Here is an 18208-nt window from a genome sequence, read left to right as displayed (position 1 = left end):
TTCATCTGCCCCCTCCGCTCCCCAGGCAGCAAACTGGGCCTTTCCCTGACAAAAAGGGAACACAGAGCCATGTGTGTCATCTGTTAATGGGGGGGGAATCACACCCCACCCCCAGCATGTGACTTTCCCAACATGCTTGTTTACCAGTGCAGCCGGGCGACAGGTCTACTGAGCCTGGCAGCCCTCCAGCCAGCCGGGGTTTGAGTGGAGGGGGACGGGGGGGGGGGGGGTCAGGGCATGATGCAGCAGGAAACGGACTTCGTTTATTTCATTAGCAGCAATTACGAAAGAGGCACGTGCGGTGACAGATCACGAGTCATTTGCAACGGGGGCCAGGAAACAAAACACGACGCTGGAACCTCTTGTTCCTTTCTTTCCTACGCAGCGTGTAATTAACGCCCGGAACTCAGCCCCGCAGGATATTTACCGAGGCGAGATTCAAAACAAGGGTGAGATGGCTGCGCAGATAAAAGACGGCAGCTCCGGGGAGACCAGCTCGGGTACAAATTAGAATCAGTCCTCATGCTTCAGGCCTTGAATGGGCTGCAAGGAGAGGTCAGGCAGGAACGCGCCTCGGGGAGACGATAGCACACCCCCAGGTGCATTAGCGTGTGTGGTGGGGTCGCGCCTGCCTCGCCAGCCACATAAAGTAAGAGCATCTCACACAGGAGACCCCGGCAGCTGAACTGGCTTGTCGCAGGGGAGGAATCCATTTCTCCTGAGTTCCAGTCCAGTGCCTTCCCCGCAGGGCCAGTCTTCCCGCTTCCCCGGCCCCCTGAGCAGCATGGCGGGGTCCCCTGCACACGGCCCCGCCCGCACGGCTCTGCTCTTCTCCAGGGGCTGCTCTCGGGGATTGGACAGGCAGGGCCCAGGGAATCGCTGCTGGCCCCGCTCTGGGCATCGGGTTTCAAATGCAATTAGGGCTGCTCCCGCCAGGGTTGCCATGGCAATAGACAGCCCGCCTGACAGCGGTTTGGGGCGCATCGCAGGACGGTGGCAGCCGAGGACGAACAGACGCTGGACGCGCCAGCGCCCTCCCCCCGCCCCAGCCACGGTGGCTGCGGGACACATTCACCGAGTGCCACAACTGCACCTATGCGGGGCGACGGGTCGGCACAGCTGGGGTGCTGGGCTGGGCCCCCCCAGCACCCCAGCTCTGTGGAGACCTCTCCCCCTCACCCCCGCCAACGCCCTTTCCTCCTCGCTCCAGTAGCTCCCCCCCCCCGCTGGCTAATGGGCTGGGGGCTGCCGTACCCAAGCCGGTGGCCTGCAGAACCGTGCGTGACCCTCTCGTCCTCCCAGCCCCACCCCCGGCTGCACCGTGGGGCCCCCAGGAACCCCAGGGCTCTGCCGAGCTGAGCTGGGGCCCGAGTGGCTCCAGCCACGTGGTCTCTTGAGTCCTGTGAACACAGAGCAGGGCAGCTCTGGACCCTTCCCTCCCCCCCCAGCCATTGCCTGCACGCCAGCCTGGGTCACGGCCTTTCCCGGCTGAATAATTCAGGGGCCTGAGTCTCCGAGCCCGGTTGCTGCTCCGCCCCCCGCGCGTGGGGAAGGCTCCTGTTTCTTGCCGGCTTCGGCAACCCAGCAGAGAAGTGACCCCGCTCACAAGGGCAGGGATCCTTGCACAAAGCTGGGGGGGCAGCAGAGTCAGCCAGGGGTAGCCCCCCCACCTCCCGCTGCAGCTGGGGGGCACCGCCATCTCCAGCAATACCGCCAGGCCCGGACACATCCCCACGGGGCACCGAGACTCTTGTCAAGGCCCGCCAGCCGCCACGGCGCACCCCTGTGCCACGGCCCATCGCCCTGGCTGCAGCATTCATGTGAGAACAGCCACACTCCCACCGGGGCAAACTGAGGCCGTGCTGGGCAGCAGGAGCAGGTGGCCTGGCCCCCAGCGTTGCACAAGGGCCCAGGGCAGCAGCTGCTGGAGGGAGCGCAGTGAAACCGGCCTGGGCGCCTTCCCTGGGCCCCCTGGGGTCACATCAGGACGGACACGAAATCCTGACCCCTGCGGCTAGAGGCTGCGAGGCCCGAGGCCCCTCCGGGACGTGCTGTCCCGCGGGCAGCCGGTACCGACACCCCGGCTGGTGAAGGGCCCCTCGTGCCCCACGGCCCAACCGTGCGCTGGGCCCCGCCCCATTGCCAGCGACAGGCTGGGAGCGGCACACCCGCCGTCCCTCCCCCACCCTCTCCCGGGGCAGGGACTGGGCAGCGGCTGCCGAGGTGCCCCCCCCCCGGTAATCGCTTTCATCCAGCTTCCACAGCCAGGCCTCCTCCCCAGGGCACAGGGCCAGGCCGGCTCCCTGCACCCCCAACGCCAGCCAGTCTGCCACCCTGGGGGGAGGCACCTCAGCGGTTCCCTGCCCCTCCAGATGGCACCTCCCTGGAGAAGAAAGGCCCCTCGCCTGTTCCTCTAGCCGGAGCCAGCCGGCCCCCACCCCGGGGTCGACTCAGAGCAGAGAGGTCCCAGCCCCCAGCCCCCCTCCCCCAACCCTGGGGCTGGTTCGGAGCCAGTGCCCCCGGAGGGGAAAGGCCCCGGCCCCTTCCCTGACCCCGTCCACGGTCCGATTCTTCTCTCCCAGAGGAACAGGGGAGGGTGGCAGTGGCGGGGGGGGGGGGGGGGGGGGGGGGGGGAGGGGAATACTTGACCCCACCAGGAATGTGACTAAATCTCTGAGATTTCCATGACTAAAGGACCTGGAAAACCAGCCCAGAAAGGACCCCGGGGACTGGGGGGAGCAGCCACTGTCATTTCCACCCCTGCCCAGGGGCTGGCAGGCCCGGACCCGGCCCCGGCCTGTAGGGCCTGGAGCTTCAGACCTGCAGGGACAAGCCGGGCTGGGAGGGAGCAGGGGGAGGGGAGGGGAGGCCAGGCCAGTGGAGCAGATCTGCCATGGGGGCTGGGGGGGTTGCACGGGCGGGGCCTGTTGTGCCAGCCCCGCCCCCCCCCCCCCCAGCACCGTGCAGGGGGCGTCCACCCCGCTGCCCGCCCAGCGCTCGTGCCCCGGCCCGCGGGCTGTTCCCAAAGCAGCCGCCCCGCGCAGGGAGGGGAGACGCTCCTGCCGGGTGAGTCATGGCAGGGAGGGAGAAGAGACGCCGGGGCCACCACATACCCCTGAACCTAACCTACCCCTCCTGCACCCTGCCCCCGCACCCCCTGCACCCATGGCCACACCCTCTGCCCCCGCCATGCTCCCCCTGCACCTATGGCCACACCCCCTGCACCCGTAGCCACAGCCTCTGCCCCACCAAGCACCCCCTGCTCCTGCCACGCACCCCCTGCACCCATGGCCATGCCACACCCCCTTCTCACCGCCATGCACCCCCTGCACCCATGGCCACACCCCCTGCACCCGTAGCCACAGCCTCTGCCCCACTAAGCACCCCCTGCTCCTGCCACGCACCCCCTGCACCCATGGCCATGCCACACCCCCTTCTCACCACCACGCACCCCCTGCACCCATGGCCACACCTCCTGCACCCGTAGCCACAGCCTCTGCCCCACTAAGCACCCCCTGCTCCTGCCACGCACCCCCTGCACCCATGGCCATGCCACACCCCCTTCTCACCGCCACACACCCCCTGCACCCATGGCCACACCCCCTGCACCTATGGCCACAGCCTCTGCCCCACCAAGCACCCCCCTGCTCCCCGCCACGCACCCCCTGCACCCATGGCCACACCCCCTGCACCCATGGCCACAGCCTCTGCCCCACCAAGCACCCCCCTGCTCCCTGCCACGCACCCCCTGCACCTATGGCCATGCCACACCCCCTTCTCACCACCACGCACCCCCTGCACCCATGGCCACACTCCCTGACCCTACCAAGCACCCCTTGCACTGTACACACTGCCCCCTGCCACACACCCCACCCTGGCCACGCACCCCCTTCCCCCGCCACGCACACACTGCCCTACCACGTACACAATGCAACACACCCCCTGCCATGCACACAGTGCACCGCACACACTGCACCCGCTGCCACACCCCATCCCCCGCACGCACCCACTGCACCTGCCACACATCCACTGCCCCCTGCCACTAACACACACTGCACCCTGCCACACCCCCCGCCCTGGCCACGCATACACTGCACCCACTGACACACTCCCTGCATCCTGCTATGCACACACACTCACCCTGCCCTGCACACAATGTACCTTCTTACACACCCCGTGCCCCTGCACCTTCTCAAAACACAGGCAATGTGCCCCGCCCCCTATGGTGTCTTACACACACGCACATCCCGCCACACGCTCCCCGCAGCGTTCTGGGCGCGTCGGGCGCCGTGTGCCTGGGCCAGGCTGCGTGGTGGGTGCACCCCCCAGAGACGCTTCCGTCCCAGAGATCTCCCATCGGCCAAGTCCCGCGGGTGCAGGGTCTAGAGCGGATCCGGAGCAGCAGGAGGGTCATTGCAGCACCCGCTAGAACAGGGTCTAGAGCGGATCCGGAGCAGCAGGAGGGTCACTGCAGCACCCGCTAGAACAGGGTCTAGAGCGGATCCGGAGCAGCAGGCGGGTCACTACAGCGCCCCCTAGAACAGGGTCTAGAGCGGATCCGGAGCAGCAGGCGGGTCACTACAGCGCCCCCTAGAACAGGGTCTAGAGCGGATCCGGAGCAGCAGGCGGGTCACTACAGCGCCCCCTAGAACAGGGTCTAGAGCGGATCCGGAGCAGCAGGCGGGTCACTACAGCGCCCCCTAGAACAGGGTCTAGAGCGGATCCGGAGCAGCAGGAGGGTCACTGCAGTGCCCCCTAGAACAGGGTCTAGAGCGGATCCAGAGCAGCAGGCGGGTCACTACAGCACCCCCTAGAACAGGGTCTAGAGCAGATCCGGAGCAGCAGGCGGGTGACTGCAGCGCCCCTAGAACAGAGTCTAGAGCGGATCCGGAGCAGCAGGCGGGTGACTGCAGCGCCCCTAGAACAGAGTCTAGAGCGGATCCGGAGCAGCAGGAGGGTCACTGCAGCGCCCCCTAGAACAGGGTCTAGAGAGGATCCGGAGCAGCAGGAGGGTCACTGCAGCGCCCCCTAGAACAGGGTCTAGAGTGGATCCGGAGCAGCAGGAGGGTCACTACAGCGCCCTTTAGCCCCCACATCAACTCCAGCTGTCTCTCTAGACCCTGGTTCCCGAACATGGGCAGGTCCCCAGCCGCAGGTGTGGCCAGCGAGGCTGCAGCGGGCAGCCCAGCCTCAGCTGCCTCTGTGGCTCCGGCTCCCTGGGTGGCAGCAGCCTCCGTTTCCCACAGCGGGCACACCCTGCCGGGAGGCACAACACCCCAGCACAGCTGCTCGGCGCTGCCTGGGAAAGGGCCGGGGCGGGTGGGGCAGAGCCCTGCTGGCACCCAGGTTAATGGACGGGCGGGGGAGGGCAGGACGGTGGCAGACGTGGATTTCACGCCAGGTGCCGGGAGAGCAGCCTCGCCAGCTTCAGGGGGCGACTCAGGAGCTACGCCTGCCCCACGCCACAAGAGACCCCCCCTTCCAGAGCAGCCGAGCAAAGGGCACGTGGGCTGGAACAGCACCCAGCCCCTCTCCGACCCCCTTCCACAGGGCACAGCCCCCCATGCCATGCCCCATGAGATACCCAGCCTGGGAATGCTGCCTCTCCGCACCCGCCCTCCAGCCCGGCCGCCTCCCACGCCGTCCCAGGCTCCTGCTGGCGCCCTTGACCCCTGCTCAGGGCATCTCCCCCGGGGGCAGTCACGCAGGGCCCAGCCCGCACAATGACCCCATTCAGGGGGGCGTGGGAGCTCGCGGCTCGCCCGGCCTGTTTATCCGCAGCCCTCAGGGGCAGGGCGCTCCGCACAAGGGCTTTTAGGAAGCCAGAGCCGCGCTCTCCCCCCTTCCCCCCCGACTCTTCTTCCAGGGGCAGTCCTGAGGGTGGGGCTCCCCCGCCCAGTGCCCCAGCCTGGCGTCGGCTTTCACCAAGCGCCCGCAGCCCAGCGCCCAGCCACCGCGGCAGCAGCTGCAGCTCCCTCGCTGCCACGGCCCAGGGGAGAGCGCAGGGCCCACCCCATGCTGGGCTGAGTGCTGGGGGCAGACGGCAGGGCCGGGGGCAGGGGGACCCCAGGAGATGCTGCAGGGAGGGGAGAAGCCCATGAGCCTGGCTCCTGCTCCTAGTTTTAAGGAGCTTGGTCCGAGCCCCAATGCTTGGCCGTGCCTCAGTTTCCCCTCCCAGTGACTGCCTGGGAACCTCCCAGGTGGAAAGTGCCCCTCCCTGCTCACCTCGGGGTTTGACCTTCCCCAAAGGGAGCGGCGTCCAGGCTGAGCCACCCTCAATCCGTCCCCCCGCCCGGCCCAGCTCCCCGCCCGCCACCTGCCCTCCACCGCGGCTTTGCACAATCCACCCCAGTGAAACCTGGCGCTGGGCGCACCTGGGGGCGGCCCCGCGGTGTGGCAGCCGGCCAGTCGCCCTGGCAACCGCCGGCAGCGCTGCCTGGATTTTCTTCACTGTGGCCTGCGTGAGAACCTGGCCGGCTGCCACCTCATGCCGCTCCGGCTGGATGGCAGGCCCGGCCGGCAGCCATTTCCACCTGGCGCCCCCCCAGCCTCCGGGCCTGTGCGGGCTCCCACTCCCAGGGCCCAGAGCCGACTCCTAGTTGGAAAGGGCCTGGCCCTACCCCCAATGCTTGGAGTCTCCGCTTCCCCTCCCAGCACCGGCCTGGGAACCTCCCAGCTTTCCCCAGGGTGAAGCACCCACAGGGCGAGGGAGGGGAGCAGGTGCCGGAGCTGGGCCCTCCCCCTGCTTCGCTCCAGGTGCAAAGCCTGCCCTCCTCCCAGCTCTGCAGAGCGCGAGCGTCCTCCCGGGAAGCCGTGCCCGGGCCGAGACACGCCGGCGGGACCCCCCCCCCCCCCCAGTGCCAGAGCCCAGCTCCTTGTCCCCCTCCAGCCCTGAACACCTGCCCTGGCCCACAGCTCCCTGGGCCTGCCCCTGCCTGGCGCCCCCCAGCGCTGATCTCCAACACTCCCCCCATGGGTCCCCACCCAACCCCCTTCCCCTGCAGCTCGTGCCAAATTCCATGCAAGGAAATCAGGCTGCTCCGCCCCGAGCCACGACCAGCCCAGCTCTCCCAGCCAGAGCACCCCCCCCCCCCCCCGTGACTATGCTGCAGCACTCGGCTGTTCGTCCTGTCTGGGCCCCCCCGCTCTCCTGGTGCACCCTCAGCCCAGCTCTACAGCAGCTCCCAGTTACAGCAGGGGAGCCAAGAGTCCTGGCCCCAGCTCTGCTTCGGCACGTTGCCGCCTCACACCCTGCCTCAGTTTCCCCAACTGGATCACCACCCTAAACCGGAGGCTTTCCAAGGCATTGAGATCAGTGGCCAAAAGCCGTTCTATATGGGCCCATCACTTTGGCAATGGTGCCTGGCCTCCGCCCCTGCCACAAGCCAGCAGGAAGGGTGGGGAAGAGAAGGAAAAAACCCACAATCTTCTCGCCTTAGCAGGGACAGGCCAGCAGCCTCAGAACACTACAGCTCCAGTGCCACCTACAGGCCCGGAGAAACCCCACATCCAGGGAAAACCAGGGATCAGGAAGGAGAATTCTTGGGAATGGGAAGCTGTCTAGGAAGGTGTGCTGCAGAAAGGGAGCTAAGGGGTCAGAGTGGCCCACAAGCTCAATACGAGTCAACAGTGGGACATAATTCTGGGCTGCATGAACAGGAGTATTGCAAGCAAGACAAGGGCTGCGTTTAGACTGGCAAGTTTTTCCACAAAACTTTTGCGGAAAAACTTGCCAGCTGTCTACACTGGCCGCTTGAATTTCCGCAAGAACACGGAGGATCTCACGTAAGATTGTCAGTGTTCTTGCGGGAATGCTATGCTGCTCCCGTCGGGCAAAAGCCCTCTGGCACAAATGCTTTTGCGCACGAGGGCCAGTGTAGACAACGCGGTATCGTTTTGCGCAAAAAAGCCCCGATGGCGAAAATGGCGCTTGGGGCTTTCTTGCCCAAAACCGCGTCTAGACTGGCACGGACGCTTTTCCGCAAAAAGTGTTTTTGCGCAAAAGTGTCTGTGCCAATCTAGACGCTCTTTTCCGCAACTGCTTTTAACGGAAAAACTTTTCCGTTAAAAGCATTTGCGGAAAATCATGCCAGTCTAGACGTAGCCAAGGAGTCATGCTGCTGCTTTGCTCCGCACTGATTAGGCCTCAGCTGGAGCATTGTGTCCAGTTCCGGGCACCCCACTGCAGGAAAGATGGAGAAATTGGAGAGGTCCAGAAAAGAGCAACAAGAATGAGGAAAGGTCTAGAGACCGTGAGCTAGGAGGGAAGGGTGAAGGAACTGGGCTTGTTTAGTTTGGAAAAGAGACGACTGAGGGGACAGGAGAGCCATGTTCAAGTATCTAAAAGAGTGTTACAAGGAGGGAGACAAATTGTTCTCCTTGGCCTCTGCTGGTAGGACGAGAAGCAAGGGAGGTTTAGCTTGGACAGTCGGAAAAACTCCCCAATTGCCCGGGTGCTGAAACACTGGAATACGTTGCCTGGCCAAGTTGTGGAATCTCATCCTTAGAGATTGAAGAGCAGGTTGGACAGACGCCTGCCAGGGAGGATCTAGATGACGCTGGGTCCTGCTGGGAGGGCAGGGGACAGGCCGACCCCTGGAGGTCCCTTCCAGTTCTAGGCAGAGCGCCGCGTAGGAAGCCGATCACAGGCCAACAGGCAGCGTGATCCCAGGGCAAGCCCCCTCTCCCTGCCTGCCTCGCAGGGCATTTCAAACACCGCCTGGGATTTTCCACTGGGCTCCACTCCACGACTGGCGCCTATTCCCAGGAAGAGAGGCCCTCAGGAAAGGTTTGCTGCCCCCCCGCTGGGCGGAGGGGTGGGGTGACAGCATTTTCCAGGGCTGGAAAGGGCCAGGCTGCGTGGATGGAACAATGAAGAGGCGGGGGTTAATCATTACAGAAGCCAATGGCCCAGCGAACAGGGCCCAGCCTGCCCGCTGGAGGAGGAAGTGCCAGTGTGTCCTACAGAGCCGCCCAAGGTTAGGCAGCCCAGGGTACCTGGGGACACGGATCCGAGTTAACGCCTTCCTCCGGCCTTGCTGCGCCGCACACGCGGCCGTCCAGACACACCAGCCCGCACCGTGTGTCTCTACCCCAGGGACCGCAGAGGGCCCGTGCGTCGGGCTGTCGGAGCAGGACCTCATCTTTGCCCAGTGGGGTTCCTGCGGAGAGCCCTGGGCTTGCACGGCTGGGACTGGGGAGGAAGGATTCCAGGCAGGCCAGGCTCCGGAGAGCCCATCAGCTTCTGGCCCCCCCGTAGCAGAGAGAAACACGCTAGCCCCCTGCTTTCCACGCTGGCAGGGGAACACACGGCCTCAGCCCCGGCTGCAGGGCACCCCGCGCTGGGCTGGCGGCCCCGGGCCCTCCTGGCTAGCAGCGCCCAATGGACTTTGCCTCCGCGGAATTCGCTCTGCTGAACAGTCCCCCACCTCCGCCAACGCCTGCTGCAGGAAGGCGGCGTGCAGGGGAGGTGCTGCCTTAGAGCGGTTTCATTTCGCTAGGCAGCCTTTGGCTCAGGGGACCTGCCGGGGTAAATGACACGGCCTCCTCCTCTGTCCCCTCCCTCCGATCCCCCCGACACCTTTCCTAGGCACAGGCTGTCTCATCCCGACTCTTGTCTGTGGTTGGCCCGTCTCCATACTTCCCCCAGTTCTACCCAGTGTTCCCTCTGATTGTTCCCATCCCTGTGCGGAATACATTTTTCTAGGTGCATGCAGGTGCACCACCAAAAGAAGCAAACACCTAGCGGCAGGCACGCCGCTTCTCAGCTGGGCGGCAGCTGAACCGCTCCCGAGCGGCCACACAAGCCCCCGGCTTCCCGGGAACCCCAGCTCTCATGGAGGTTTTTGAGATGGGGAGCCTGGGTCAGAGGGCACCCCTCCCCCGGAAAGGTGCACTGCCGCCCTCAGCGAGCACGGAAAGCGCGTCACCGCTCTGCCTCTTCGGCCTTTCCCCTGCCCTGGAAAGCTGGGGAGAGCCACGGAAATCCTTCTCCCCGCTCCCAACGCCAGGGCTGCGGCAATCGGGTGCTCTGGAAACACTCCTCAGCAGGATCCACCCCTTGTGGTCAATCACTCCCTGAAAGAGGAGACGCAATCGGCCGCCACCAGGCCTCCGAGAGACGCTGATGTTTCAGTTTCCAGCCGCTCCTGCTCCGCTGGCTCCCCCGCCCCAGCGCAGCCGCCATCCAGCTGGCAGGGAGACGCGAGCCATGACCAAAAGCCCCTAATGGAAATAAATGACACGCTCTCCCCGCTGCAATAAACCCCTGCCCAGCTCAGGCCTTTTTCCAGCCAGCCCTTCGCTCCCAAGGCCGTCGAAAGCTCACGAGGCAAAGAAATTCCAGCCCAGCTTTTCATCGAGCCGCCCCTGTCTCTTGCAGGCAGGGAAACTGAGGCAGCCGCCGAGCCATGACTAGCAGCAGAGGCAAGACTAGAATACAAGCCCCCAGGGTCCTGATCCCTGGGCCGCACCGGGTGACAGCCGGGGGCAGCCCTTTGCTCCCTTAGACCTGCCTCCAAAGCCTTGTGTAGCTGCACCTTCCCCTTCGGCTAGCTGCTTCTCCGTAGCACGGGTCGCTGCGCCCGGGGAAGCCGTCTGCCAGGCGCCAGTCTCCGTGGGAGAGCAGGCCTCCTTCAGTGCCGGTCAGCAGTCGCCGGGCCAGCCCCAAAGGGCCCTTTGCCCTACCCGCTCTCCTTCCCAAGACCCAACCGCGTACAAGGGAGATTTTAAATTCCCCGCTACGCCCCCCCATCCACTTAGACCCCAGAACACGGGCAGGTTCTTTCACGTGGGAGCGATACAAGCGAGAGGGCTGAGCCGGCCGCAGCGTGGGGTGTGCCGAGGCAGGAGCAGCCTGAGCCCGTGTCAGATCCCGAAAGCTCAGCTCCAAGCGAGCTGCAGGACAGGCGAACAGGGCTCCGTCCGCCCTGGCAGTCGGCGGCTCTGGGGAAGGCGGGACGGGGGGTTCTCTGCTCCCACCCTCTGCTGGCCACTTTCTAAGATGAACAGAGCAAGTCGGAGCCCCGAAGTGCCACCTACTACAACTCCCAGCATCCCCTGCTTTATGGGAGACAGTCCAGCGCTGAAGTGGACGCCGGACACCCCCTGCCACAAAGAGAGGCCCCCACCTCCCTGCGGCTCCATCTCCCACCCCCGAGCCTGCCCCTTTGCCACCGCGAGCCGGAGCTGGCAAGAGGCGCTCGGAATAGCTGGAGGGGATGCTGACGGAGACACTTTTCCGGTCCTAAAAATAGCAGCTGGCCGTTTCCCCAGCTTCCCGGCCTCGCCAACGCTCTTCCATGCGATGGAAAAAAAACAGCCACCTTGGGCTGGAGAGAGAGAGGCAGGCGTGCGTCAGGCCAGGCGCACACGCGCCACAAATAGCAGGGGAGAGAGCGGAAGGGAACCAAAGCGGTTCCAGCCCCACTCACTCCAGGGACGTTTTAATTAGCGCTCGCTCTGCTGCCGCGGCTGGCGCCTGACCTTTCAGAGGAGCAGCGCCGGGCAGGGCCGGGCCCTGGAGCAGCTCGGGGCTGCTAAAAGCCGGAGAAACGGTGACGAGGGAGGTGGGACTCGTGGGCGGCCATGGCCAAGCCCCCCCCCCACCTCAGACGGCCCTCAAGACTCCCTGAGCACCCAGGGCTGAGGCGCCACCTTTGCGACCCTCCCCCAACGGCCCTCGGAGAGCAGCCTCGGACTAAGGCCCAGGAGGCAGATGGGGCGATTTGAGACACTTCCCACCAGGGGCTCTGGGGCGGGATTCCCCCTCGCTCCCAGCCCTAAGCCACGCTCACCTGCCCGGGGATTAGCCAGCCCTCCAGGAGACGCAGCACAGCCCCCCCCCCCCCCAAGCTGGAAGGCTGAGCACAGCACCAACCCAGCCTTCCACACCGGCCAGAGCCACGACCCTTTCCTGATACGAGGGCCGGGAATCCCCGTTCTCGGGGGAGGGGCCAGAGCCAAGGGCTTTCCCAACACAGGTCAATGCACACGGTTCCCGTGCCACCCAGGATCGCTCCGGGACACCTGGCATCCAGCGAAGACGGAGCTGCACGCTGCCGGCAGCCGCCTGAGCCGTGACCAATCCCGGCGCCCACCCGCCTCCGCCCATGTCCCGGAGCGGGGGTCGGCGGGAGGGAAGCGCGGGTCGGTCTGGCTCCCTGCAATCCACGACCATGCAGGAGATACGGGTCAGTGGCTTGCCTGGCCCTGGCCCGTCCACGCAGGCGGACTGTGTGACAAGCTGGACCCAGGCCGCAGTACAATACGTCGCTCAGAGGGGCTCTCCATGGAGCCGCGCCCCCCAGGGGACCCCTCCCAGGCCGACCCCCATCACTCCACCCAGCCCGACCAGGAACAAACCCGGCGGCGGCATGTCACCGGCGGAGGAGCAACGTGCCCCATGGCTAGTGCAAGCCACTGGCCGAGCCGGCCACAGACGGTGTCACTCAGCAGGCTGGGCCTTTTGTTTTCTTTAATCGATCAACGCGCTCGCTCGGCCTCGCTCCAGCCATACAACGGGGGAGAGCCCGGCCCGGCACCCGGTCGGTGGCTCCTGCACCTCAGCAGCAGAATCCCTGCAACACACACAAGGGCAGGAGCTGAAAGGGACCCCGGCCACGCAGCGCCTCCCTTCGGGCAGCCCACAGCCCTTTGGTGGCCACGGGAGCCAGGAGCAGCCAGGGGCAGGCAGGCCAAGTGACCAAGTGCCAGGCATGCCTGCCCGGGAGGACAGGGCCTGGGCGGAGCCCGGCGACAGGAGCGGCGTGCGCTCACCGAACTGGTGCCAAATGAGAACCGAGACTCATGTGGCTGGTTAGCTGAGGGGGGCCCAGTCTGCTCCCCCCCATCCCTGACTTTGCTCTGCTGTGTCCAGGCCACGTCTAGAAGCCCTCACCCCACGCGGGTTAACGGGTCCCCCGGAGGGCGACTCCGGCTGAGGTCAGGAACCGGCCACGTCTGGGCATCTGCTCCCGCCCAGTAATTCACTCCCCAAGCCACTCGCCGGCCCTGCAGCCGGGACCAGAGACCGGCACGGCCTACGCTGCCCCCTAATGGCAGCGGGCTGCCATGACGCCAAGGCCTGCACAGCCTGGGCCCTGGCCGGGGGCTGCTGGGGAGGGTGTTACCCGCCAGGACACTTACCCCCCCCTCACTCCAGGGCTTTTACGAGGGCCTCGCTGGCTTCCACGTGAATCTGGGCTTCTACTTTCGCTGTTTCGTCAGGTGCTGCAGCCAGCGCGGACAGGGCCTTGTCCAGGTTCGACTTCGCCGTCTGCGCACAGGCGAGGGGAGAGCGCTCAGCGGGGACTGAAGCGGGCAGGTGTCGGCGCACAGCGGGCTCCGGGACACTATGGCCTCAAGTGCCCCACTCGCTGAGGCGGGGCCCCCCCCAGCACCGGTGCTCAGGGACACGCCGAGCCCCCTCCCAAGCGCACACACATCTGCGTAAAGGCCACGGAGAGACCCAGAGACCTTCCCAGGTGGGGCACTGTCTGGGGTGTCCCTGAGCCGCGTAGGACAGGACCTGCCGCCCCAGGGCCGCCGTCTCTTTAAGAGGCAGCCAAGCGCAGTAACAAGCCACTGGGAAAGGGCCAGGGTGGATCCAGCAACGCCACAACCGGCAACTGCTGAGCCAGCAGCACTAAAACCTTCCTGGCAGGGCACCGGAGCAGCCGGTCCGGGGAAGCCGCGGCAAACCCCCGCAGCCCAGTTCTGCAGCTGCACGCCCGTCCCCGTCCACACATACGGGGCGTTTCATGGGCCCACGCCCAGCCTGGGCACCCGGGGAGCCTGTGCTTAAAGACGGGTCCCCAGGACTTGGGGCAGGTGTGGGACTGCAAAAGGGCTGCAGCTTGCAGAGAGGGGCTCCCCCAGCACCCTTCAAGGAAGGTTTAACGCCATGATCCTGGGCAGTGGGGGGAGGAACGAGGCCTTGAGCAGGGAAAGCCTCCCTTGGCCACAGGCAGCCCCCGCAGGAGGCCTTGACCTGCAGCCAGACTCTGGTAGCGGGGGGCCCAAGCCCGTCCTACTCACGGCGAGGTCCAGCATGTCCAACGTGGCCACCTCTTCTGCCAGCAGCTGCACCGAGGAGTCCGCATTGACGGTGATGGAGCCGCTGCTCACTGCGAACACAACCGCGGGGGCGCGGCGTCAGCGGGCAGGGCCACAGCACCCCAGTAGCAAAGGAGTCACAGTGCCCAGACCCCAGGGCGCTTCCACATTTCTAGCCCTCCTCCGCCGGAGCAGGCCAGGCCAGGCTCGTGGTCAGCTAGCGCTGCCCCAGCTGTCCGGCCACAGGCCAGCTTAGCGGGGCCTGCCAGACACCCCGGAGCGAGGCGTGGGCTCCAGTTCGTAAGGGGAGGGCCAAGGCAGAGAGATGATGCGGCTTTCCCAGACCCACAGTGCTGGGGACCGAGGAATCCCCAGGTCTCCGGCCCCCTCCCGACCCACAGACACTCAGGAGCGCAGGGTCCTACAGGCAAAGGTGCCGTGTGACTCCGAAGGGGGGTCGTTTTCAGACCCTGCCCCCCCCCCTCGCACTTCCAGGGTGCGGCCCAGGCTCACACACCGAAGTATTTGGTCGCGGTGCCGTCCTCAGTGAAGACCGTCACCACGCCGGGTTTCAGGACCTGCAGGGTGGGGACGTGAGCCGCCAAGATGCCAAAGGAGCCGCTCAGCGTGGGCACATCCACCTGCTTCACGGTGGCTCCGTTGTACAGCACCTGAGGCGGGAGAAGGGAGGGCGGTTGGGGGCGGCTCTCCTCCCCGACAGCAGGAGGCAGCACCGGGCAGACTCGGGGGTCCCTCACCTCACCCCACAGCTCTGCGGCTCAGCAAGAGCCAGACGGGACCCAGGGAGCCGGCTCTCCCTGCCTGCCGTGGGCACGGTCTGCTGAGCGAACAGCGTCCCTGCCCTGCCCTCCCAAGCGGAAGGCGCAAGCGGGTGGTGGGCTACCTCGGAGGCGAACACTACATGGGCGGGCAGGGCGCCGCAGGTGGGGGGAGGGCGGTGCCTGGGAGAGCACTGGCTCGCGCTGGGGGGAGGCGCCGGGAGAGGGCAGGCGACACCAAGGGAGCAGTCTGCAGGAGCGAGGAGGCCGACAGGAGCCAGGGAGCAAGGCAGGATCCTCACAAGCTTCCCACACAGCTCTGCCCAGACAGCGCAAGTCCTGCCTTGCAGTGCGAGAGCCCTGGGCATCGCCCGCCCCCCACGGCGTCTGCTGGTGCAACCTCAGACCTGCACTGCAGCACCCCATTGGGCTCCGCCCATGCACCTCCGCCCTGCCCTCTCAGCTCTGGGACACCCTTCCTCGCCCAGGGCGCCTCAGTCCAGGCCCACGGCACCCCCGCTAGCCCAGCCGAGACCCCATGCCAATTCCGGGCCCCCCCGGAGCAGCGACACCAGCCCTGCTAACCCATGCACCAGCGCCAGCAGAATCGGACAACATCTCTCCAGAGCCGACCCCAGCAGCTCCAAAGGGCAGGGCCAGGGCCCCAGGAACGCTCGGTGTGAGCCGGGGGGTGGCACAGCGGAGAGGGCTGCAGGGCGGGGAAGGCACTTAAACTGGGAGGCCTCAGGGTGGAGCTGGTACAGCAGCACAACCAGCCCACAGAGCCGGGCGCGGCAGGGTGAGAGGAAGGTGCCACTGGCTGAGCTGCCCCGAGGCCGCAGCTGCAGAGGTTCCAATGCGATTATCTGGCTCCTCGGAGCGGCGATGCTCAGTCGCTAGGAGCCTCTGCAGAGCCGCAGCGGGGCCAGCTCCAGAGGCGCCGACTTGAGCCGGGACTGAGCAGTCCTGGCTTGTGCAGAATCCAGCAGCCCCTGTCGGCCACGAACAGAGACTGCTCCGGCACCAGCCCCTGTTCATGGCAGCCAGGGCTGGCTGCCTCAAACGGGTTACTTGGCCGTAACAGCTCCTGTCGGGATGGGAGGGGGGAGGAGAGGAGGTGACAGCTCCATGCTGGGATCCCTGTGGACAGGGACTGCTCCGCAGCAGCATCCCCTATTCTCCCCCTGCTGCCTCTGATAGAGGAGGGGATGGAAGTAGCGTCCCAGAGACGGTGCGGGGGGGAGGGGAGGAGGTGACTAGTCGACTATCCGATATTGTCCACTAGTCGCTTACATCCCTAGACCAAGCTAGGGGTTCAGATCAGGACTGAAGAGCAAGGGAACCTGGGACATTCGGCCCCAATCTGATAATCCCGCGTATTGTGCTGGAACCACGGAGTAAAACCCTTTCTAAATCCCTCCCATCCCCAACGGCTGCTGCTTTAAGGCCCGAGCCCCTCCCTCCCTCCCTGCGTGCACCGGGCAGCGGGTTAGACAGACGGCGCGGCGCGTATTTCACGAGGCCGCAGACAACATTTCGACACCAGCTGGACACTCTTTGCAGGGTCTGGGACTTGTAGCGCAACGCAACAGCCCACAAACGAGGTTGGAGGTTGGAGGCATACGTGGCATTTCGTGGCTCTCGTCAGAGCCGTGGGACCACACCCTCACCCCCCCGGCCTGGGAGAACCCCAGCTCACGAGGCTGGCACCGCATGGAGCGCCAGAGGGACCGGACACCATCCTGCAACGCCTGCCTCTAAAATGCACCAAACCACCTGCATTTAACAGGGCTAGTAGCCGCCTGCCCCAGCCTGCGGCGGAAGGAGCTGTACAGATGGATGGACACTGGGCCAAGGACAGGTGCCTTGTGCCATGCTCCGAAGATCACTACAGCCAGGCTCCCGTTGGCAGGGTGTCTGCGTGAGACAGTGTCACAACTGGGGGCTCTCCCTCGCAAACCCCACACTGATGGACCTAACCTCCATGAATCTATCTAGCTCTTTTTTCGAACCCTGTTAAAGTCCTAGCCTTCCCCACATCCTCTGGCAAGGAGTTCCACAGGTTGACTGTGCGCTGAGTGAAGAAAAACTTCCTTTTTTTTTGGTTTTGTTTTAAACCTGCTGCCTATTGATTTCATTTGGTGACCCCCAGCGTTCTTATATTGTGGGAATAAGTCAATAACCCCAGGAGCTGAGGGGAGGGGGGGGCAGGCAAGGCTACCCAGGGGGAGGTGATCCCCACTGCTAGGAGCTGGGGATCGGCCCCCCACTCTCAGGGCCCCAGGCTGCTGGGCTCAAAGGCACCCCCCTTCTCTAGTGCCTATCGCCCCCCCCAGCCCCATCACACACACCCGGCCAGCCAAACCCCCCCTCCCTCGTGCCCCCCCAGCCAGGCCCCCCCCTCCCTCGTGCCCCCACCAGACCCCCCCCGCACAGGCCCCCCCCCCTCGTGCCCCCACCAGACCCCCCCCGCACAGGCCCCCCCCTCCCTCGTGCCCCCACCAGACCCCCCCCGCACAGGCCCCCCCCTCCCTCGTGCCCCCACCAGACCCCCCCCGCACAGGCCCCCCCCTCCCTCGTGCCCCCACCAGACCCCCCCCGCACAGGCCCCCCCCTCCCTCGTGCCCCCACCAGACCCCCCCCCGCACAGGCCCCCCCTCCCTCGTGCCCCCACCAGACCCCCCCCCCCCCCGCACCTGCGTGGGCGAGGCGAAGGTGAAGCTCATCTGGGCGGGGCCGGCGGCCTCGGCGTATGATCGGGCCGGAGCGGCCCGCGGGCCGGACAGGCGCAGGGCGCGGGGCCCGCGGGCCAGCAGGCGGCGAAGGGGCAGCATGGCGGGACCGGGGCGGACGCCAAGGGCAACGGGGCCAGCGCGGGGCAGCCTGGGAGATGAGCGGACTGCAGCTCCCACAATGCACCGCGCCCCCCCCCTCCGAGCCCTAGGGACTTCAATCCCAGGAGGCACCGGGGCTGCCGCGAGGTCTGCTGGGAATTGTAGTCCGGAGCGCGCCACAAACTACAGATCCCAGGATGCTCCTGGGCAAGGCGGCCCGGCTGCCGAATTGAGGCGATGACTCCCACAATGCACCGGGGCAGGAGCTGGCTGCCGCTAGGACATCTGGGACTTGTAGTTTTTTTCTCCTGTGCCCCTCTATTTACTTCCTACCTGTTTGTTTATTGTAGGGTCGTTTTTTCCTCCTAGGCAGAAGTACTCCATAGCATTACTGGCCAGTGCCCCTCGTCCCAGCTCCCCGGCCACCCCGTGGGTAGCTGCGCGCACGGGGCCAAAGGCATGCATTGCTCACACCGCTGTAGCCGATCAGCCAGCCTGTCCCGCCCTTCCAGCTCGCTGGGGAGGGAGCGCCCCTGCCCC

General features: G+C 65.9%; 1 protein-coding gene across 1 annotated transcript; it reads right to left on the bottom strand.

The window, feature by feature from the left end:
• Positions 1–12458: 12458 nt before the first annotated feature.
• ATP5F1D (ATP synthase F1 subunit delta) lies at positions 12459–17737 on the bottom strand. Its single transcript, XM_075902667.1, has 5 exons — positions 17531–17737; positions 14573–14726; positions 14038–14126; positions 13147–13276; positions 12459–12578 (listed from the first exon to the last, which is right to left on the bottom strand). Exons 1-4 carry the CDS (start codon positions 17666–17668, stop codon positions 13154–13156), a joined length of 504 nt encoding a protein of 167 aa, XP_075758782.1. The 5' UTR covers positions 17669–17737; the 3' UTR covers positions 12459–12578; positions 13147–13153.
• Between the last annotated feature and the right edge of the window lie 471 nt (positions 17738–18208).

This window comes from Pelodiscus sinensis, chromosome 19 (genome assembly GCF_049634645.1).
Source record: "Pelodiscus sinensis isolate JC-2024 chromosome 19, ASM4963464v1, whole genome shotgun sequence".
Lineage (NCBI taxonomy): Eukaryota > Metazoa > Chordata > Testudines > Trionychidae > Pelodiscus > Pelodiscus sinensis.
The sequence above is the reverse complement of the archived record's forward strand: the minus strand, read 5'-3'. Positions and strand labels throughout refer to the sequence as shown.

Bases quoted from the DNA above. Each gene is read 5' to 3' on its own strand.
- ATP5F1D (XM_075902667.1), bottom strand. From the start codon at position 17,668: ATGCTGCCCCTTCGCCGCCTGCTGGCCCGCGGGCCCCGCGCCCTGCGC. The intron at 14,727-17,530 runs GTGCGGGGGGGG...CTCCCGCCTCAG, and splicing joins CCTTCGCCTCGCCCACGCAG to GTGCTGTACAACGGAGCCAC. The intron at 14,127-14,572 runs GTGTGTGAGCCT...TTGTGTTCGCAG, and splicing joins CACCGCGACCAAATACTTCG to TGAGCAGCGGCTCCATCACC.